This window comes from Hemitrygon akajei, chromosome 5, assembly GCF_048418815.1.
Source record: "Hemitrygon akajei chromosome 5, sHemAka1.3, whole genome shotgun sequence".
In the NCBI taxonomy this organism is placed as follows: domain Eukaryota; kingdom Metazoa; phylum Chordata; class Chondrichthyes; order Myliobatiformes; family Dasyatidae; genus Hemitrygon; species Hemitrygon akajei.
Window position 1 is genome coordinate 19,384,225 of NC_133128.1, and position 23,345 is coordinate 19,407,569.

Consider the following 23,345-nt stretch of genomic DNA (forward strand, 5'->3'; position numbering starts at 1 on the left):
ATTACAATTAAAGACCAAGTCCAATACAACTGATTTTATTTTCAAATATCTTTTACATCTTTATAAAACATTAATTTTCTATGCAAGACATGGCACTCAAAACAAATGAACATTTATTGGAAAAATAATTTGCTGCATATCAGTCTATTAAAACTACTTCTAACATTACTACTTCACTAGGCCTCCATTCACAGAATTAATATAGTTGTCTATATACATGTGGAAGTGGAATGTGGAAGAGATATGGAGAGAGTGCAGTGGAGATTTACCAGGATGTTGCCTGGTTTGGAGAACAAGTCATATGAAGCAAGGTTAGCAGAGCTGGGACTTTTCTTTTTGGAGCGTAGAAGAATGAGAGGGGACTTGATAGAGGTCTACAAGATTATGAGAGGCATAGATAGGGTGGATAGTCAGTACAGTCAGCCCTCCTTATCCACGGATTCCGTATGCATGGATTCAACCAACTGCGGTTCGGGAAAACCCAGAAGCCCTCTCTCCAGCACTCGTTGCTTGAGCATGTACAGACTATTTTTTCTTGTCATTATTCCCTAAACAATACAGTATAACAAATATTTACATAGCATTTACATTGTATTAGGTATTATAAGTAATCCAGAAATGACTTAAAAGTACAGGCAGTCCCCGGGTTATGAATGTGTTCTGTTCCTGAGTTCGTCTTTAAATTGGATTTGAAGTCGGAACAGGTACATCCGGTATTATTTAGCGTCAGTTAGTCAAACGTTTTTCTTAGTATATAGTACATATTTTACCTTTCTATACATATAAAACGCTTAAGAAACATATGTATTCCAGTAATTAAAACAATGCGTTGCTTAGTAATAACTGTAGCTTTCATCGGGGCAGGGCCTTCCACATGCTCCATTAAAATTGTTCCGATTGTTGACCAACTGTAGCCTAATGCTTTTCCAATGACCGATGGCGTTTCACCTCTTTCCAAACGCTTTATTACTTCCACCTTATTTTCCAATCGCGATCATGATTATTTTTGTGAACAGAAACACTGCGGATTCAGAGCTGCACCACCAGGCCCTAATGTCCACCGCACGGAGACATGTTAAATAAAGTCCAGGGTTCCGCTGGGTCCTAAAGGCTACCGCACTGATCCGTGTTAAATAAGGGACTTGAGCATCCGCGAATTTTAGTATCCACAGGGGGTCCCAGAACCAATCCCCCGCGGATAAGGAGGGCCAACTGTACCTGTTTCCCAGGGCACCAGTAGCAAACACCGGAGGGCATATGTACAAAATTAAGGGGAGACATCAGGGGTAAGTTTGTTTGTTTTGTGTGTTTGTTTGTTTGGTTTTTTTTTATAAACACAGAGGGTTGCAAGTGCCTGGAATGACTTGCCAGCGATGGTGGTAGAGGCTAAAACATTAGGGGTATTTAAGAGCCTCTTGGACAGGAACATGGATGTAAGAAAAATGGAGGGTAATGGGGTAATGTGGGTTTAGTACTTTTTTTTAAAAAAGGATTATATGGGTCAGCACAACATGGAGGGCTGAAGGGCCTGTACTGTGCTGTAGTGTTTTATGGCTCTATATATACATACATATATATTACGTTGACTAAGCATTTTTGTTCCATTTAAATAATTATGGATTATATGTAAAAATACATGAATTGCATATGTCATTACGCTACCACGTGATACATGGGTACCTTGCTTAAAGTAAACACAAAGTTGGCCCGCATTTCAGACTCTTGCGTCTTCCTTTGAATTAGTTAAGTGTTTTAAAGTTATAAAACATGACAATGATCATCACCAATTACAAGTGGGATTTCCTTTTGCTGGTAGCCAAGAAAACAGACAGAACTATAAATTACTGTATTATTAATCACACTTTTTCCCTCAGAAATGATTACTGCCTGTAAAGTCTCTTCAAATTTGAGCTTTTGAACCCCCTGTACAACCAGACATTTTTGCAGTGTGAAATGAAATCTCAAAGGTTTGGTGGGTATGGGACAAATTGAGGCAGTGAGACCCAGGTCAGAGAACTGGGAATGAGCCAATGAGCAGACCAGGGAGGTGATTGGATGCAGCAGAGCCGAGCAGAGTCAAGGCAGAGGAGCCCAGGACTGGGTCCAGGAGCAAAGAACAACCTGAGGTTTGGCCCATTTAAGCACCAGGTTAGACTGAAAAGATCAGGGTGTTGGGACCAGAGGCGAGTGATGCGAGGTTTACTTTTCTGTGTACTGAACTGAGGCCGTGACCTGGATCGGCTGCAGTGATAACTGGCTTCATGGCTCTGGACTCATTTTCGTGAACTTCAGTTGTGAATGTTATCTGCTTACTTTTGTTGCCTGCACTATTTCTCTCTCTCTCACCCCCCCCCCAGTTTCCTCACCCCCCCCACCCCAATTGGGTGCTTGACAGTCCGTTTTAAACCGGGTCTATTGGGTTTCTTTGTTTTGTGAATGCCTGCAAGGATACAAACATCAAGGTTGTATATAGTATACATATATATATATATGTGTATATATATATATATATATATGTATGTGTGTGTCTGTGTGTGTGTGTGTATATATAAATAACATATATATATATATATATATATATATATATATATATATATAACGGGTCTATTGGGTTTTTTTTGTTTTGTGAATGTAATAAAAGCATTTTGAATTTTGAACTTCTGCAGCTCCGTTTCAACTGTGATTTAAGGGGAGATGTCGCAACTCATCAGGAGCCATATTCCCAGCTCAAAGAGGAAGATAGAGCTCAAGTAGCTTTGTCAAGGCCCACCCATTCCATGCAGCTTCTTGAAATATTTGAATTATTTAATTACTTTCAGAAATACAGAACACCCTATTGCGAGAAATTTGAATAAGTACATGGATGAGGTATGGAGCACTATGGAAAGCTATAGGACTTACCAGGATAGTTCAGCACTGATTAAATGGGCCAAAGGGCCTGTTTGTGTTGCAGTGCTCTATGAGTAACACCTCACTGAAGAGTGTTGTTGCTGATGTTTTCCCAATTCACAATAAAGACAGATTTTAGTAATAAAGCTCAAAAAAATTACTTTAAGCACCTTCCTAGTCCAAATGATCATTCATGATCTTCAATACATTATGGTCCTGTTAGCCATATACACCTGCAATTGGTCACAGTATCCAATCTCCCTTTGAGCTTGAAAGAGGCGACTCTATATTCAACATTGTCCTGCCAATCTCGATAGAACTAAAGACAAGAAGAAAAAAAGATCAGCAGTGTGTCATTATCAGCTGGCCTGCACAAATCTCTTCATCCACATCTATTCCCAACCAAGTACTCAGAAGTATGTGTAACCAGGCTTGAAAACTCCACTTTCAACTTCGGACACAATTACTTCTTTCAAGTCCAGAGGGAAATTGGATAGTGACCAGTTAAGATGTATTACTTGAAATCAATAATATTTCAATCGGAAAATGTTAAACAAAGCCTCTATTCAGTTCAACATACTAGCTGGACAAATCACCACAAAGGAGGCAGACTCACAGCCTCAGCGTCACGGAGAGAGGAGCCCCCAGTCTATCTGGGGCAGTGCTTAAATTGTCGGGACAGTGAATCATACATCACATTAGGATGAGGGCCCAGCCACGGCAAATTGTTCTGGACCTAGAACACACTGCTCAACAATTCACTTCTGGCCTAGATTTCACTGTCGAAGAAGCCGTTCTTGACCTCTCCAAATCGGCTTAATGCTTACAGCGATCCAGTCTTGTACCCGGCTTAGCTGGACAGGCATCGGAATTCCTCTGCCTCGGCTTCTCCTCTCGGAATCATTCACTCCAACCAGTACGGCTCTAACTGCAAGTATAAATACACACCACATTCTGCCTGGCCAAAAGGGCTACAGCACAATGTTCAGTGTCAATCTGACAAGGCTCATGTTTCACTTCTCCAATCGTAACACCAATCTTCAGCAAATCTACAAGATTTTGGTTTGTATTTGATCCCCTGTCCTCTAGCTTACTAAATTGTAGCAGAACATTATTATATTTTCCTCTCCCTGCAATATATTGATATATTGCAAAATTATCAAAATGAAAGGAATATTTTGATGTTTTATATTTGTCAATATATTGAACAATAAATACAACAATCAGTAAGTTAAATTAGTACACATACAAGTTTATTAACATTCGATCGCATACCACCAAATAAAACAATGTCCCTCCGGGCCAAGGTGCACAACACAGTACGTATAACTCATAAAATTCTAAAGGGATTGGACAGGCTAGATGCAGGAAGATTGTTCCCGATGTTGGGGAAGTCCAGAACGAGGGGTCACAGTTTAAGGATAAAGGGGAAGCCCTTCAGGACCGAGATGAGGAGAAACTTCTTCACACAGAGGGTGGTGAATCTGTGGAATTCTCTGCCACAGGAAACAGTCGAGGCCAGTTCATTGGCTATATTTGAGAGGGAGTTAGATATGGCCCTTATGGCTAAAGGGATCAGGGGGTATGGAGAGAAAGCAGGTATTTGAATTGTTCTGAATTGGATGATCAGCCATGATCATACTGAATGGCGGTGCAGGCTCGAAGGGCCGAATGGCCTACTCCTGCACCTATTTTCTATGTTTCTATATGCAACACATAGTAATATTACCACAAATAATTTTAAAAATAATACAAAATATTCCAGAAGCATATTTAGGAATGTTAATCTTCTGTCAATTCATGACAGCTATCACCAATGCATGTACCCAGAGCCTGTCAGAAAGAAATACTGTTGTGTTTTAATTCAGTACACTTCCAGTCATGAAAAGAACAGGAAAGTATAGAAAAATTCAAAGCTCTTTATCAAAGTACACACATTTGTAACAAGGTGGATAAGTGAGAAACACAAATAAAAATAAATGGGTACAAAATAGTAGACATTAAGACAAATATTTGATAAGTGACCAAATTTACTAATTATACCTTCCAGAACACTCAACTTTAATAAAGGAGAGAATGCAAAAGTCATGAGTGGAAAGATCCAGGCTCAAATAATGGAAGTTGAATTGATTGAGGTGGCATTAATGAACAATGTCATTCACATTTACTTGCATTAGGAACCTATGTTGGTGCAACGTGCAAAACAACATTCAATAATTCTAAGGAATATAATTGTAAAGAATAATATTGTTTATTATTATTTGTTTTTTTTGTATTTGCATAATTTGTTGTCTTATGCACATTGGTTGTTTGTGTGGTAGTTTTTCATCAATTCTATTGTGTTTCTGTGTTTTCTTCGAATGCTCATAAGAAAATCAATCTCAGGATAATCCATCTACTTTGATAATAAATTTACTTTGAGAATAAAGAATAACAAAAAATACAGGATAAAGTACAGATATGAAGTAAAATATGCATAAATACCAGCACATACTTACAATGTAAACAGCATTATAAAAAGTGGTTTAATGTGCTTACAATTCAGTTCAGTGACTGAGGTAAGAGAGAGGGGTCTGGTGGGCGGGGGGGGTAGTGGGGGGAGAATGGTTGATCAGATTTACTGCCTTGGGGAGGTGACTGTTTAGATAACATGAAGTTAAAAAACATGAAAGGCCAAAAATTAAACTAAGTTTTATAGACTTCAAAACAGTAATGGTATAGACCAAACTGCAAACTAAGAAAGACGCAGATACTACAAGCATTATACAATATTCAATGGATTGGTCCATCATATAGAGGGGATTCATTTATGGAGTGCAGAAGTTGACTTTCTGATCAGCATGTTCAGGAACCAACAGGTTCTTTTAGATCTTGCATTATGTAACCAGAAAGTGATCACAATATGATAAATTTTGCATTAAAAGTGATTCAGTTTGATCTGAAATGGCAGTCTTAAATCTGAAGGAAATAAACAAGTACAAGCTACAATCTGGTTATGGTAGATTGGGAAACAATGTTAACAAATCCAGGCAATAGTCCTGAAGACTTGTACTCCAGAACTTGCTGCACCACTAGCCAAGCTGTTCCAGTACAGCTACAACAGCAGCATCTACCCGGCAATGTGGAAAATTGCCCAGGTATGTCCTGCACACAGGACAAGTCTAACCCGGCCAATTACCGCCCTATCTGACTACTCTCAATCATCAGAAAAGTAATGGAAGGGGTCATCAATAGAGCTATCATGCAGCACCTGCTCGGCAATAACCTGCTTATCGATGCCCAGTTTGGGTTCCGTCAAGGCCGCTCAGCTCCAGACATCATCACCTCCTTGGTCCAAACATGGACCAAAGAGCTAAATACCAGAGGTAAAGTGAGAATGATAGCACTTGACATCAAGGCAGCATTTGATCATGTATGGCATCAAGGTGTCCTTGCTAAAATGGAGTCAATGGGAATTAGGGGAAAAACCTTCCACTGGTTGGAATCATACCCGACACAAAGGAAGATGGTTGTGGTGGTTGGAGGTCAATCATCTCATCATCAGAACATCACTGCAGAAGTTCCTCAGGATAATGTCCTAGGACCAAACATCTTCAGCTGCTTCATCTATGACCTTCCTTCCATAAGGTCAGAAGTGGGGATGTTCACAGATGACTACACAATGTTCTGCACCATTCGTGACTCCTCAGATAGTGAAGCAGGTCATACACAATTACAGCAGGACCTGGCCAATATCCAGGCTTGGGCTGACAAGTGGCATGTAACATTTGAGCCACGCAAATGTCAGACATCGACAATCTCCAACAAAAGAGGCTCTAACCATCATCCCTTGACATTCAGTGGCATCACCATCACTGAATCCCCTACTATCAACATCCTGGGGGTTACCATTGATAGGACACTGAACTGGTCTAGCCATATAAACACTGTGGTTACCAGAGCAGGTCAAAGGCTAGGAATCCTGCAGCATGTAATGCACCTTTTGACACCCCAAAGCCTGTCCACCATTTACAAGACTCAGGTCAGGAATACTCACCACTCCCCTGCACGAGTGCAGCTCCATCAACAATCAAGAAGCCTGACACCATCCAGTATAAGGCTGCCAACTTGATTGGTACCCCTTCTACATCCCTCCACCATTGAAGAACAGTTGTAGAACTGGGGATGTATCCAGATGGGGAGGTACTATCTACAAGATGCACTACAGAGTCGACTGTACTTCCTTAGAAGGTTGGCGTCATTCAATGTCTGCAGTGAGATGCTGAAGATGTTCTATAGGTCAGTTGTTGAGAGCGCCTTCTTCTTTGTGGTGGCGTGTTGGGGAGGAAGCATTAAGAAGAAGGACGCCTCACGTCTTAATAAGCTGATAAGGAAGGCGGGCTCTGTCGTGGGCAAAGTACTGGAGAGTTTAACATCGGTAGCTGAGCGAAGGGCGCTGAGTAGGCTACGGTCAATTATGGAAAACCCTGAACATCCTCTACATAGCACCATCCAGAGACAGAGAAGCAGTTTCAGCGACAGGTTACTGTCGATGCAATGCTCCTCAGACAGGATGAAGAGGTCAATACTCCCCAATGCCATTAGGCTTTACAATTCAACTGCCAGGACTTAAGAACTTTTTTTTTTTTTAAAGCTATTATTAATGCTTTTTGAGTTAGTGATTTAGATGCATATCATATTATTACTGAGTTAAGTATTGTATGTAATGAGTTTTTGCTACAACAAGTGTATGGGACATTGGAAAAAATGTTGAATTTCCCCATGGGGATGAATAAAGTATCTATCTATCTATCTATCTATCTATCTAACAACACACCGAAGTTTCTAAGGCAGCACCTTCCAGACTCACGACCACTACCATCTAAAAAGAAAAGATCAGCAGATACCCGGGAACACCACCACTTGGAAATCCCCCTCCAAGTCACTCATCATCCTAATATGGAAACATATTGCCGTTCCTCCACTATCACTGGATCAAAATCATGGAATTCCCTCCCTAACAGCACTGTGGGTGTACCTACACCTCAGGGACTGTAGCGGTTCAGGAAGGCAGCTCATCACCAGCTTCTCAAGGGTAACTAGGGATTAGCAATAAATGCTGGCATAGCTGACAACGCCCACACCCATAAAGCAAAATTTTAAAAAATGGTTACTTTATAAAGAATTATTAGAATTTCAAGCAACCGATCACTAAATCAGTAGAGTTGAATATTTTTCACATTGCTGCTATACAGTCAATTATAATACAATACCACACAAAAACTGTAGTTACCGGTGTCCAGAAAATGGATTCAAGAATCAATTGGGTGCAAATCAAACATCATAGGTACATCCAGTGGAGCTGGGATAGAACATGACTAACTACACGAAATAGCTTGCAAAGGAAAACCACAGGGTAAGAAGCAATGTATATTTAAGTCAGCATACTAATACAACAGTTGGAGAAACAAAATATAATCATATCATGGACAGACAGATGAAGGTAGATGGCATGGTTACTAAATCCGCAAGTGACACTAAAATTCAGCGTATAGTGAGCAATGAAGGTTACTTAAAAATACACAAGATCTTGATCGATTGGGCTGAGGAATGGCAGATGGAGTTTAATTCAAATAACTTTTGGTAATTCAAACCAGGGCAGGAAGTACACATTAAATGATAGGGCCCTGGGGAGTGTTGTAGAACAGAAAGACCTGTTGGTGTCAGGAACGCTGTTCCGTGAAAGTAGTGCCACAGGCAGATGTGGTGAAGGAGGCATCTGGCACACTTGCCTTCAACGGTCAGAATGCTGAGTACAGGATAACACACACACAAATGTTTGAGTACAGGAGTTATGGCATTATGTTATAGCAATATGACATATTTGACAGGTATTTGAACAGTTACAGTACATCAATAGGAAAGGTTTGGAGGAATATGGGCCAAACACAAGCAGATGTTTAGCTTAGACAGCTTGGTTAAGCATGGACAAGTGAGCTATGGATAAGATGCTATGGCCAAGTAGTATTTAATATTTCAGTAATATTGTAAATATATTGTTTAAGTAAACAATTGTTTAATTTAATACAGGTTGAATGTAAAAGTATGTGCATGGCACACATCACCACACCACCACATCACATGTGTGCGCCTCAGTTTAAAGTAAAAATGAGCGTACATGAGTTATCCCCCAGTTCTCTTTTCTTTTCAATTAGTTTTGTGTTTTGGAGTCACAAAACATACAATGGCAATGAGGTACTTTTAAAAATGAACCTGAGACGATTAGCTACCTGCTAAAGTGCAACAAGATGTCTGAGTTTTTAAAAAGTACAGGAGGTTTTCTCCACAAAATGAAAGACAATCAAGTAAACTAAGGGCAGAAAATGGAGGTTTTCATGTGTTCATAAACAATGAGTACCTGGTAATAATAATCATTAAAAAAATAAGAGCAGAAATAGCTGACTGCATTGGAAAGACTGATGTGTTTGATTACACGAAAGATAACAGGAACATGTATACTGAACAGATTGAGCAATATTTTAAAGCAAATTAAATAGCCGATGAGAAACAAGTACCAGTGTACAGTGCTGAGTGCACGGGATTTAAAGGCATAAGATTAACTTAGAAATGTAATTGCTCCAACTAAATCAGCTGAAATGAGCTTTGCTGATATCATGAAAGTAATGCAGAAACATTTAGAACCAAAACCATTGTTGACTGCAGAGCACTTTAGGAATCAAAAGGGAGTCCATTTCAGCATTCATTTTTCAATTGAAGAGATTATCTCAGCATTGCCAGTTCAGAAATAGGCTTAATGAAGCAATGAAAGATCACTTAGTTTGTGGAATCCTACAACAAACCTTTAAAAACAGCTCCTCAATGAAGCACAACTTGCATTTAAAGGAGCAGTTGAAATAGCTGTACCCATGAAACTGCAGACAGAGACACAATTAATTTGCAGTCAGGAACGACGGTGAATGTGAACAAAATTGCAACATTTAAACAAAAATGTGTCTGGCCGAACAAATTATGTTACCATTGTGGCAGGGACTCACATACAGTAGACCAGTGTAGATTTAAAGGCCAAATTGCAGAAAATGCAACAAAGTAGGATACACACAAAGAGCATGCTGGACAGACAAAATAAAGATAAAAAGTCAAAATGAGAACGAATCTGCATGCTCTTGATGGAAAACTTCATCATGTTGAGAGTGACCCAGGACGAAGTAACCTTGAGATTTACAACGTGAAAACCAACAGACAAGCAATATGGCTTACACCAGAAGTACACAGCAAATTATTTAAAATGGAATTGGATACTAGCTCAGCAGTTTCACTCATTCCACAAAATGAGTTTGAATGAAGCCTGAAGATACCCAGCTAAGAACTCACTGAAGAAAAGATCATTCCTGTGAGAATGACATTCAAAACAGTGAAATACAACAAGCTACATTAGGCTTGTCTGTAGCACAACTGGAGAGCTAACATTGCGGGCTGAGACAACTACAACTTGATTGGAGATCCATCCACCATTTGCATGCCAAATCCCCTGCAAAAGAGTCAACTGCAAGAAAATTAAGGAAGGGTATTGAATAATGCCACAGCAATGTTCAAGAAAAACTCAAACATATCAAGGGTAAAATAGTGTTAAATGAAAATGCCACACCAAAGTTTTACAAAGCTATGTAACAACCATGATAAAGTAGTCAGTGAGCTAGATCGCATAGAGACTGAAGGAATTCTTTCCAAGGTTGAGAGGAGCCCATGGGCAATGCCAGTGGTCCCAAAAGCCTAGAAGAATGTGTCTGTCAGGATCTGTGGTGATGTTAAGGTCACCATCAGCCCAGTATTGAAAGCAAATAAATTCCCTCTGCCCAGGATAGAGGGTATCTTTGCAAACTTTTCCGAAGGAAAACACCTCAGCAATGTGGACTCAGCAGAGGGCTACCTACAGATGGAGATGGAAGAAGAGTCCAAAGTGTTTCTCACCATAAACACTCAAAGGTTTCATCACCATAACAGGCTTATTTTTGGAGCAGCATCTGCACCTGCACTCTGGCAGAAAGCTTATGAACCAGATACTATCCAGGCTCTTCAGGCACTCAGTGTTGTCTGGATGACATTACTGTTACCAGCAAGGATGACTAGGAAAATCTCAAAACAATGTTAAAAAGCCTGGAAGATTATGCCCTCAGAGCATGATGTAACAAAGGTAAATTCTTTAAACTAAGCGTCACTCACTGCAGTCACAGCATCAACGCACGCTGATTACACAAGTGTGCTGAGAAAATTCAAGCAGTGCCCCAAAGGACGTGTCACAGTTGCGGTCCTTTTTCAGGATGTGTCAATTACTACAAGAGGCACCTGCCAAACCCGGCTACTGTGCTCCACCCCCCCCCCCCCCCCCACCGAACTCATTACCGCAGATTGGGAAGAAATGACCATGACCATGGACAAAGCAGTATGAGGTCGCTTTCCACAAGACAAAGGAAATGGTGATGTCAGACAGTGTACTCACACATTATGGTCCACAGCATCCAATGAAGCCTTGCCCTGCACTGTTCAGAATGCCAACACATCCAAAAGGAAGGTGTTCAGACTCAACTCCAGAGCTGTCAGATCACTTCCTGCAGTCCCAGAATCAACTACAACCACCAGGGAGCAGGCTCCAGAAGCCGAGATAGTTTCACAGCCACAAGCCTCACCTGCCAAGCAGGCTGATCCCACAAGAGTAAGAAAGCCTCCACAATCATTGAATCTTCAGGCCTGAATGGGACAACTTAAAATTTAAAACGGATGTCTATATAGTAGTTGTATTATATAATATAAATGCAAGAAATTCTGTAGACCCTGGATATCAAAAGCAAAACACGGAAATTGCTGGAAGAAATAAACATACAGTCAATGTTTCAAGCCGTAATCATTCTTCAGAGCTGGAAAGGATGTCAGAATAAAAAGGTTGGGCGAGAGGTAGGAGGATAGCTAAGTCAGTGGTCCCCAAGCATGTGCTACCAGGCCACGTGGAAATGATATGATTTGGCAATATGAAACGATATGAGCCAGCTGCACCTTTCTTCATTCCCTGCCATGCCCGCTGTTGAACTTGAACACAGGCACAGTCATTACCCATGCAAGGTCATCAGTCGCCTAAACGCAGTGATACCCTCGCGCCAGGGATCACTGGTTGGCCTCGCGCGGCCGGCAAGAATTGCCGTTGGTACTGGCCTGGAGCACGGACAGATGGGCGCCGACTCTCAACCTGTTTAGCACACCGAAAGTTCGTGGGGAACCCTGTGCTAAAATATTCACAGACGACCTCATTCAGGCTCAGGGTTTCGTTAGTAGCAGAGCAGCTACCTCGCTGCGATCTACTGAAAGTCATCCCTCGAGCCAAACCTTTGTCAGCCAATAGATCCTACCTACCTACAAAGGGGGAAGGCACTCACCCTGTCGCACTCCCCTCGGTCGGTCACTCTCTCTGGACTGCAACTGCCGCGGCCCCGGTACGGGCACCTCCGGCCCTTACCTGTCCTCTCACTGGTGTGTTGCAATGATTTTATATGTTCATACGAGGAAAATATGCACTGTGTGTCTAATATCCAAACGTTACGTAAAATGTTATGATGCTATTGTCTTATGAGTTATAATTGACTTATCACTATGTTCATGCGAGGAAAATATGCGCTGTGTGTTTAATATTAAATTCGTTAGATAACCCCTTTTAGAAATGAAATTGAGTGTATTAGCCACTTATAAGTGACTTATAGTTGACCTATCACCTATATTCCAGTCATGATTAACACCCCCACCGTCGGCCGGTCCATAAGAATATTGTCAATATTAAACCGGTTCGCGGTGCAAAAAAAAGGTTGGTGACCCCTGACATAGGTGATGGGCAAAACCAGGTGAGTAGGAAAGATAAAGGGCTGGAAAAGAAGCCATCTAATAGAAGAGAGTTGTCCATAGGAGAAAGGAAATAAGGGCAGGCACTGGGGGAGGTAATAGGCAGGTAAGTAGCAGATAGATAGATAGATAGATACCTTATTCATCCCCATGGGGAAATTCAACTTTTTTCCAATGTCCCATACACTTGTTGTAGCAAAACTAATTACATACAATACTTAACTCAGTAAAAAATATGATATGCATCTAAATCACTATCTCAAAAAGCATTAATAATAGCTTTTAAAAAGTTATTAATGCTTTTAATAAAGCATTATTAAAAGCTTTTTGAGATTAGAATTAGATTAGCTTTTAAAAAGTTCTTAAGTCCTGGCGGTTGAATTGTAAAGCCTAATGGCATTAGGGAGTATTGACCTCTTCATCCTGTCTGAGGAGCATTGCATCAATAGTAACCTGTCGCTGAAACTGCTTCTCTGTCTCTGGATGGTGCCAGAGGTAAAAGGCCAGAGTAGAGAAGGGGGAGAATTTTTTCTTTTTACCAGAAGGAGAAATAGATATTCACATCATCAAGTTGGAGGCTAACCTGACAGAATACAAGGTATTGCTCCTTCCCCTCCCCACCCCACCCCACCCCGAGAATAGCTTCATTAAGGCACAACAGAAGGCCAGGGACTGACATATCAAAATGAGAATTGGGATTAAAATGTTTGCCAGCAGGAAGTTCTGCTTTTGGTGGATGGAGCAGAGGTGCTCAGCGAAACGGCACCCCAATTTACAACGGGTCTCACCAACGTAGAGGAGGCCACATCAGGAGCACTGGATACAATAGACGACCCCAGATTCGCAGGTGAAGTGTTGCCTCACCTGAAAGGACAGTTTGGGATTCTGAATGGAGGTGAGGGAGGAGGTGAATAGGCAGGTGGTCAATTGCAGGGATAAGTGCACAGAAGGGTGAATGGACAAGGGAATCACAGAGGGAGCGATACATGCAGAAAGCAGAGAATGGGGGCAAGGTGAAGATGTGTTTAGTGGTAGGATCTCTTTGGAGATGGTATTTGTTGCGGAGAATGACATGTTGGATTTAGAGTGACAGGTAAGGTTCCTCTTATCCCTATCTATCACTGTTAAGGCAGCAAGAAGATGGGGTGAGCATAGATGTCTGTGAAATGGAGGAGATGTGGGTGAGGGCAGCATAAATGGTGGAGGAAGGGAAACCCCATTCTTCGAAGGAGGACATTTCTAATGTTCTGAAATGGTAAGACACATTCTGGGAGCACATGCAGCGTAAACAAAGGAACTGAGAAAAGGAAATAGTATTTTTATGGGAGACATGGTAAGTTTATAAAAGTTTGTCTCCAGAGATGGAGGCAGAGAGATCGAGAAAGAGGAGGGAGATGTTGGAAATGGAGCAAGTGAACTTAAGGGCAGGTTGGAAGCTGAGGCAAAGTTGAAACAGCACCAATGCAGTCATCAATCTAGCAGAGGAAAAGTTGAAGAGCATTAGCAGGGAAGGCTTGGAACATGGACTATTCTACGTAGCCAATGAAAAGGTAGGCATTGGTGGAGCGCATGCAGGTGCCCATGGCTACCCCTTGAGTCTGGAGAAATTTGGGAGGAGCCAGAGGAGAAATTGTTGAGGGCAAGGACCAGTTCTACCAGATGGAGGAGGGCGGTGGTGAAAGGGAGGAGAAATGATTGGTTCTTTTATTGAAAAAGAATTGGACAACTTTAGGACTTCCTTGATGGGAGACAGAAGTGTATAGGGACTGAGCATCCATGGGGTAAATGAGGCAATCGGGGCCAGGGCATTGAAAGTTACTAGGGAGCTCAAGAGCACAAGCAGTGTTATGGATGTAGGTGGGAAGGGTCTGAACCAAAGGGGACAGAATGAAGTCGAGGTATGAGAGCATGTGTTCAGTGGGTCAGGAGCAAGCAGAGACAATGGGCTTACCCAGACAGTCAGGTCTGTAGATCTTGGGTAGGAGGAAGAAGCAAGCAATGAGAGGGAACTATGGTGGCAGTGGATGTGAGTTCTCCAGAGTTGATGAGGTCAATAATGGTATCAGAGATTTTTCTGATGGTCCAGAGTAGGATCCTCTTCAAGGGGTAGGTAAGAGGTGGTGTCTGAGAGTTGCCAACTGGCCTGAACAAGGTAGAGGTTAATCCACCACACTCCATCAGCACAGGTTTGATAGCAAGGTTGGGATTGGTGCAGAAAGAGTGAAGGGCAGTGCATTCAGAGGGGGCAAGGTTTGAAAAGGAGTAAGAAGTGCTCAAATAAAGCCAGATTATGTCATAGAATCAGAATCAGGTTTATTATCACCAGCATGTGACGTGTAATTTGTTAACTTAGCAGCAGCAGCTCAATGCAATACATAATCTAGCAGAGAGAGAGAAAATATAATAATAAAATAAAACATAATAAATAAACAAGTAAATCAATTACATATATTGAATAGACTATTTTAAAAATGTGCAAAAACAGAAATACTGTATATTTAAAAAATGTGAGGTAGCATCCAAAGCTTCAACGTCCATTTAGGAATTGGATGGAGAGGGGAAGAAGCTGTTCCTGAATCGCTGAGTGTGTGCTTTCAGGTTTCTGTATCTCCTACCTGATGGTAACAGTGAGAAAAGGGCATGTCCTGGGTGCAGGAAGTCTTTAATAATGGACGCTGCCTTTCTGAGGCCCCGCTTCCTAACGGTGTCCTGGGATACTTTGTAGGCTAGTGCCCAAGATGGACTGTGTATAGAAGTTGAGATGCATTCTATATTGGGTTAGAGTTTATAGCTAAGTGTACAATGTCCTGTGTATGTTACTAAAAAGGGCTTCTTTGGTTTGTTACGAGTAGGAATGCTTCTTTGTCTGTTAAAAGTTTCTCTTGCCGTTGTTTCGCTTTAGAATGGCTGATATGGTAATTGTATTCATTTGTTAATCAATGGGGAATGTTATTGTGTTTTGTGAGGCTGGGAACTTGGGGGAGGGGTTGCGCAGGCTTGGGGTGTGAGGGGAGTCGGGAGGAAGACGCCGAGGAAGGAGGACGTGCGCTCGGGAGACCACCGGGGAGTCCGAAGTGGGAGTTTCGGGAGGACGACCACCTAGGAGTCGAATGGTTCGCTGGATGAGCTCCACCGATGTGCACTAAACTGACTGAACTTTGATAAGTTGGCGCCTTTTGTTTTTTTCTTGTATATATATATATATATATATATTGTATTGCCTAATACTCTTTTAATTTTAGTAAACTCTTTAAAGTGTATTTCATACCGGTATTTGTTGTGGGTGTGATACTGTTAGCGGGCGCGAGGTATAAACGCGATTCTCACAGCACCTGCGTGTACGGGAGGTGGGGTTGGATCTCTTTTTCCCCTAGACATATACCAGCCTGTTGGGTAAGTGTCTGTGGGGTTTGTGGGGTGCTCGCCGGGATTGGATTGTCAGGGGGCTGTGGAATCGCGCAGGCAGCAAAGCGGAGATGGACAGAGATAAGATTGTTCGCTGGTGCCGATTTGAAGGTGTACCGGCACAGTACGCATGCGTAGTGAGCGGAGTGGATTTTCGAGTGTCGGGAGACGCGGTAGTGCGGGGGTTAAGTTTGGTGAAGGGTATGGGGCAGGTAGAATTGGTAGCTGGACGGTGTGGTAAAGAGGTGGAGTCTAGCTGGGTGTTGGTTAGTACGAGTGCTGACATCAGGACGGTGGAACTGCCGGCGACGGTCAGTGTTCCGGGGGAGGAGAGGCTGTGGGGACTCCACACTCTCTCCGAGGATGAGGCTGAGGAGACATCGGTGGAGTTGCTAGAGCTGGAGGAAAACCCCGGAGAGGTGGCAGGCACTAGCGGAGGGAGGAGGGGGTCGTGACTAGGCCCCGCCCCCCAGGTAGGGTGGACGCCTCCGAGCTGGCAGCCGCACTTAACTCCCTGGCTGGAGCCGGAAGTAGATGGCGTTTGAGGCGGATGTCTGTCGGTGCGCCGATGACCGCTGATCGATAGGATTCGTCACTATGGCTGGAGTTGCCATGTTTCGAAGTGTTTGCTTGTGGAACAGAAGCCACCTCCTGTCGTCACTGTGGAATCGAGGTGATTTAGTGGCAAAGCACAGAGCTCTGTCTCTGGGCCCCATTCCCCTCTGCAACCAGGCGAGCGGCCAGTACAATCTCTTAGTGCCGCATGCTAAGATCCATGCTTCTTCAGCTACCCATGCAGGGCATAACAAGTGGTCAAAGGTGAAACATATCAAAGGGCCAAAAGACACTGCCAAGAGTCAGATGTTCGCCAAGCTTGCAATTATGATTCGCTTTGCTGTGAAAGAAGGAGGTCCAAATCCTGACTTTAACACTCAGCTGGCAAACCTCATTGAGCAGTGCCGAGCCAAGAACATGCCTAAAGCATCTATTGAAGCTGCGATTAAAGGTGCAAAACCTAAGGCTTCATTCTATTCGCTGTATGAAGCAAGAGGTCCAGGGGGATCGTCCCTGCTCATTGAAGTCCTCACAGACAACAACAACCGAACTCTTCAGCAACTAAAGAGCATTCTGAGCAAAAATGGGGGAACAATGAGCGATGGAGCACGCCACTGTTTTGATAAGAAAGGAGTGGTGATGGTGAATGGTCAGGGCATTCAGCTGGAACGTGCTCTGGAACTGGCAATTGAATCTGGAGCAGAAGATGTTGAACAGGTTGAGGATGAAGAAGATAAAGTCATGCTCAAGTTTATTTGTGACTTGTCCACATTGCGAGAGGTACGAGAGAGGTTGGATGCACTGGGACTGCTAAGCATTAATTCTGGACCTGAGTTTATCGCCACCACAACTGTTCAGCTCACGGATAGAGATTTGGAGACAGCATTTTGCTTGATTGAATTGATTGATGAGAATCAGGACGTTATTAAAGTATATGACAACATAAGGTTGCAAAGTTAACTGAACAGAAGAGGGCTTTCTGTATATTCTGATACAATACCAAATGCAACTGAACACAAGTTTGTACTGAGACTGTACAAGATCATTTCAAAGTTTCCAGTGTAGTACTCTCTACATTGCCAACAATTTAGCTTCAAAACAAGGGGTTTTGGGTGTTGCAAGAAGCTTTGGGGAACTCTAGTAATGCCATGAGGGCATGACATTTGCTGGTGGGAGCAGAATGTACAATGTCCTGTGTATGTTACTAAAAAGGGCTTCTTTGGTTTGTTACGAGTAGGAATGCTTCTTTGTCTGTTAAAAGTTTCTCTTGCCGTTGTTTCGCTTTAGAATGGCTGATATGGTAATTGTATTCATTTGTTAATCAATGGGGAATGTTATTGTGTTTTGTGAGGCTGGGAACTTGGGGGAGGGGTTGCGCGGGCTTGGGGTGTGAGGGGAGTCGGGAGGAAGACGCCGAGGAAGGAGGACGTGCACTCGGACGACCACCGGGAAGTCCGAAGTGGGAGTTTCGGGAGGACGACCACCGAGGAGTCGAATGGTTCGCTGGATGAGCTCCACCGATGTGCACTAAACTGACTGAACTTTGATAAGTTGGCGCCTTTTGTTTTTTTCTTGTATATATATATATATTGTATTGCCTAATACTCTTAATTTTAGTAAACTCTTTAAAGTGTATTTCATACCGGTATTTGTTGTGGGTTTGATACTGTTGGCGGGCGCGAGGTATAAACACGATTCTCACAGCACCTGCGTGTATGGGAGGTGGGGTTGGTGTGTGGCTGGATCTCTTTTTCCCCTAGACATATACCAGCCTGTTGGGTAAGTGTTACATAAGTAAGGTGGAGGGTTGTGTATTTAATCTTCCAGTAATATTTGAGTAATACAGTAAATATATTGTTTAAATACTTCATTATGGTTATGTGTAAAAGTACATGCATAGTATTCATCTCACACCACGTTATATGTCTGTGTATTAAGTAAAAAAATGAACATATTATCTCCCATCTCCCTTGTTTACCTATCAATTAGTTTGTGTGTTTTAGTTACAAAACATCACAGCTTTATGGCTCTATGAAAACATTTGGTGCTGATAACTTACAAAACAGATCAACAAGCCAGTACCAAAAACAGACAAAACTGATAAGATTTGAACTCAAATATACCAACTCTTCAAGGAGGGTCAGAGGAAACCCATCCTGTCAATCCCCCCTCAGAACCTTGTACATTTCTCACATTTTCTTTCATCTCTATTGCCTCTGTGAATATGAGCTATTCTTAGACTAATTCCTGCAGCTTCCTTATTATGGATATGTTTAAACAACATAAAATACATTCATCAATTCACAATGTTCTCTGTTAAAGAGGCAGATCCACTGAGAAACCCAAACGTTTTTCTTGTAAAAATGGACATCTGACATACATGAACCGAAGTTTACCAAGTCCCAGACAAAACAGCCATCTAAATTGCAAATACCTGCACCACAAAATGTGGATGTGGTTCACATACTAATTGAGAGAACCTCTTAAAAAATTAGCTTGAATTAAAGATAAATACATACTGTGCACACACGTGTAATCTAGTTACCATGGCTACAGAGTGCATTTCACTACAAAATAACACGAGTGACTGGGCATGAAGGGGAAAGAGGTGGAATCATTATTTAATGCTCAATTGTTAGTTTATACATTGTTATATTGTTGAGCACAAATTTAATGCAATCATTCCGGGAGGGAGAAAGTTCCACGCCCAAAAAGTGGCCAACGATATAAATTCGCTATAAAATAGCAAAGTTCAAAAGGACAAAATCTCTGTAAACACTACAACAAATAACGCTAATGCGGCGAGTGAAATTTCCCTGCCATATATGCAGCTCCAGTAGGGAAGCCCTGATGCGACACACAGGTCACCACATCAAGTGCAATCACAGCAACAAACTTCTTAAGGAGGAGTTCACCTGCTGGGGCTCGGCCAGGAGGAAAGCCCTGTCGGCGAGCCGGAGACAGATCTTCTCCACTGAGACTCCGGCGCTGCCGCTGCGAGGCCTGGAGCCGCCATCCGGCGGCAGGACGACAAAGGACAGGCTGGCACTGCGGTGGAAACGCCGCACGACCCGGCAGATGACCATGGCATAGCACTTCTGGAAGCGCAGCCAGAGGTAAACGTAACACAGCGTGATCAACATGGCGATCAAAGGACCATTTCCCGGACGACCCTACACTCAATACTGACTCCGCCCCCTTCCAGAGCTGACCAATCCACAATTAGATCCACCCCCGTCGAGGGGACTGGCCAATCCCCGACCACCGAAGTGCCCGAACTAGTTCCGCCTCTTCCACTAGCTGACCAATCGCAACACTTCAAAGCTTGCGCGTGTTACTCCAAAGCCAGCTCTGTCCTCGTTAAACGCTGTTATCACCCTTCCCTCTGTCAGTTGCGGACAACCTGTTGCACTAATTACGCCGTTCTGTAGACCTTGCCACTCCACTCCACCCAGCCCAGCTGTACGTTGAACACCTTCTCCATGAGTGCTCTGTCAGAGCGGGGAAGAACGCTCTTCTTGCTCCAGTTCTGTGAAGCGCTCAGCAAGTTACGCAACCCCTGTGAAAGGGAAACCAGTGAAAGTAGCAAGTAAAATACCCTTCATTAACATCTCTTACCACATGCTGCCTGACTTGATAGATTAGTCGAGTAGTGGCAAGGGAGTATATATCGGAGTCTGCAGTCGGAGGCTTCCAGCTGTTTCAAAAGAGCGGCAATCATTTATTTATTGCGCGGAATAGGCCCTTCGAGCCGCGCCTCCCAGCAGCCCACCGATTTAATCCTAGCCTAATCACGGAACAATTGACAATGACCAAAGAACCTACCAACTAGTACGCCTTTGGACTGTGGAAAGAAACTGGAGGAAACCCATGCGGTTACGGGGGTGGGGGATATGCAAATCGTTACAGACAGCGGCAAGAATTGAACTCGGGACACTGGTACTGTAAAGCGTTGTGTTAATAACTATGCTACCCCTATCAGTGCCCAAGAAGAGCAGGGCCAGCTGCCTTGATGACTATCACCCAGTGGCCTTGCCAGAATCAACCCCTGCCTAAGCAAGGCCCTGGACCAGCTGCAATTTGCCCAAGAGGTCTACAGCGGATGCAATCTCACTGGCTGTCCACTGGGCCTTGGATCACCCGGACAATAATAATACTGTACTCTTGTAAGGCTGCTGTTTACTGATTATGGTTCAGCATTTAATACAAACATTCCTTTAGTTCTATTCAAAAAGATCCAAAACCTGGGCCTCTGTGCCTCCCTCTGCAACTGGATTCTTGACTTGGTCACCGAGAGACCACAATTTGTGTAGAACGGAAGTAACATCTCCTCATTGACAATTAACACTAGTCCTGTATATCACAAGGATGTGTGCTTAACCCACTGCTCTACCCTCTCTAACTCCATGACTGTGTGGCTAGGCACAGCTCAAGCACATCTAGAATTTGCTGACAAGACAAATATTGTTGTCTGAATTTCAGCTGGTGACGAGGAGGCGTACAAGAGCGAGGTAGATCAGCTAATTGAGTGGTGTCACAGCAACAACCTCGCACTTAATGTCGGTAATCCAAAGAATTGATTGTGAACTTCAGGAAGGGCAATTCAAGTGAACACACGTACCAGCCCTCATTGAGGGATCAGCAGTGCGAAGGCTGAACAGTTTCAAGTTCCTGTGTGTCAATATCTCTGAATATCTATCTCGGGCTCAAATACTGATGCAATTCCAAAGGTGGTGTGACAGCGGCTATATTTCATTAGGAGTTTGAGTAGAATTGGTATGTCGCCAATGACACTCAATTTTGTATACGACACTGGATGAGGAAAAAGCTGCAGAAAGTTGCAAACTCAGCCAGCTCCATCACGGCTACTAGCCTCCCCTGTATCAATTACTCCTTAAAAAGGCATCATCCATTGTCAAGTTCCCCCATCACCCAGGATATGCCTTTGCTACCATCAAAGAGGAAATATAGGAGCCTGAAGACACACACTCAGCATTTCAGGAACAGCTTCTGCCCCTCTGCCATCAGATTTCTGAATGGACAATGAACCCGTGACCACTTCCTCAGTATCTTTCCCTCTTTTTGCACTACTCATTTAATTTGGCTTTTTAATATTTATTTATTCTAATTTATAGTTTTTATCATTATGTATTGCAATGCACTGCTGCAGCAGAATAATGAATTTCACAATATGCCAGTGATATTAAATCTGCTTTGCATTCCGAGAAGGTATTTCTGAAGTCTTATAGGCGATGTGATCTATCCAATGGATCTGGTAAAGTGTGATCAGTGGTTTACTGTTGTGGTTGATGATGTGGCAGAGGATAATTGATTTGATTTTGCAGTGCATCGATATTCTGATGCTTTGAGATGCTGTTAGTAGGTTATCTATATCTCCAGGCCGCACAGCAGGGTGATTCATCAGACCATCCTCAGCAGTGACCTGGATGCAATGGTGAAATTCATCGCTGTCACAGCTGAATGGCAAGGTACTTCAGGAAGTTTATTGTGAAGGAATCAAGGTAAGGACGGGCCTGAAGATGCACCTCAGTGTTTTCAAGAACAGGTTCTTCCTCTCCTTCTCATTCCTTAAGTCATTATAGCTGGAGATGGTAGTGGGACTAAGCTCCCACTACCTAGTAAGTGCTCCCAACGGCATGTCTCTAATAGCCTCTGACAACCAAGGCCAGCTTATGGCCTTCATGTGTGGGTTAGGTACTAAGCCCAGTGGAGATGTTCCTACTGACAGGTGAAAAGCAAAGACCGGTCACTTTAGGCAGTTGGGGCTTGTCACCCATGGTTGGTAGCTCATCTAGGAGAAGGAAAACTCTGATCTCAAACCTCCACTGCATTGTGGCAATACCCACTGGGGAAGGCTTTGGCAGTAAACCCTAAGGAAAAATCCAGAGCTGGAGGCCTATGTTGAGTTCAACGCTGACTGGCAACTCCTGCGATGCCTCTGGTGCCAAACTGCATCAGTCGCTGCCGTTCCTTTAGATTCATCAGTTGCACGGAGAGGGGGAGTCTGCCACATGGACAACAACTTACTCTCCATATTGTAGTGCCCTGGCCTGCGTACCACATAAACAACTGGGTTGCAACATCTATGGTCGACCCTGAGCAATGGAGGGCATCAACAACTTCCCTCCACCATTAAACTTCTGAACACTCCATGCACTCATGGACACTACCTCACTATTTCGCTCTCGTTTAGGACTAATTATTTATCTTATTGTAACTTATAATTTTTATGTAGTGTACTGTAGTGCTGCCATGAAACAACAAATTTCATGACATATGTCAGTGATAATAGACCTGATTCTAATACTGAATAACACGTATTTTCCGTGGAGTTGTGACCTTGATTGTGTGTTTCTGCACACTGCTGGGAGACTGTACCATCGATTGCAGGACATGTCACTCTGGGTCTTGGACAATATAGACATTTTTTAATCGAGTGAATATGCTTCTTTGAATGTGCTTTTATGTATGTTTTGCACCTTGGCCCCAAAGGTACGTTGTCTTGTTCAGCTGTATCTATGTGTGATAATTAAATTGATTTCATTTTTATTGTCATAGTAGGTACTGAGAAGCAGAGGCAAGATGGTGAATAA

General features: G+C 42.9%; 1 protein-coding gene and 1 pseudogene across 1 annotated transcript in view; one reads left to right on the plus strand and one right to left on the minus strand.

The window, feature by feature from the left end:
• Positions 1 to 19,936, minus strand: part of hlcs (holocarboxylase synthetase (biotin-(proprionyl-CoA-carboxylase (ATP-hydrolysing)) ligase)) — a 154,270-nt gene extending 134,334 nt beyond the window's left edge. Inside the window, exon 1 of the mRNA XM_073044921.1 lies at positions 19,647 to 19,936. Coding sequence (XP_072901022.1) covers positions 19,647 to 19,874 — 228 coding nt within the window. The 5' untranslated portion in view covers positions 19,875 to 19,936. The remainder of the gene's footprint in view (positions 1 to 19,646) is intronic.
• Positions 16,213 to 18,366, plus strand: LOC140727519 (translational activator of cytochrome c oxidase 1 pseudogene; annotated as a pseudogene).
• Positions 19,937 to 23,345: the final 3,409 nt, after the last annotated feature.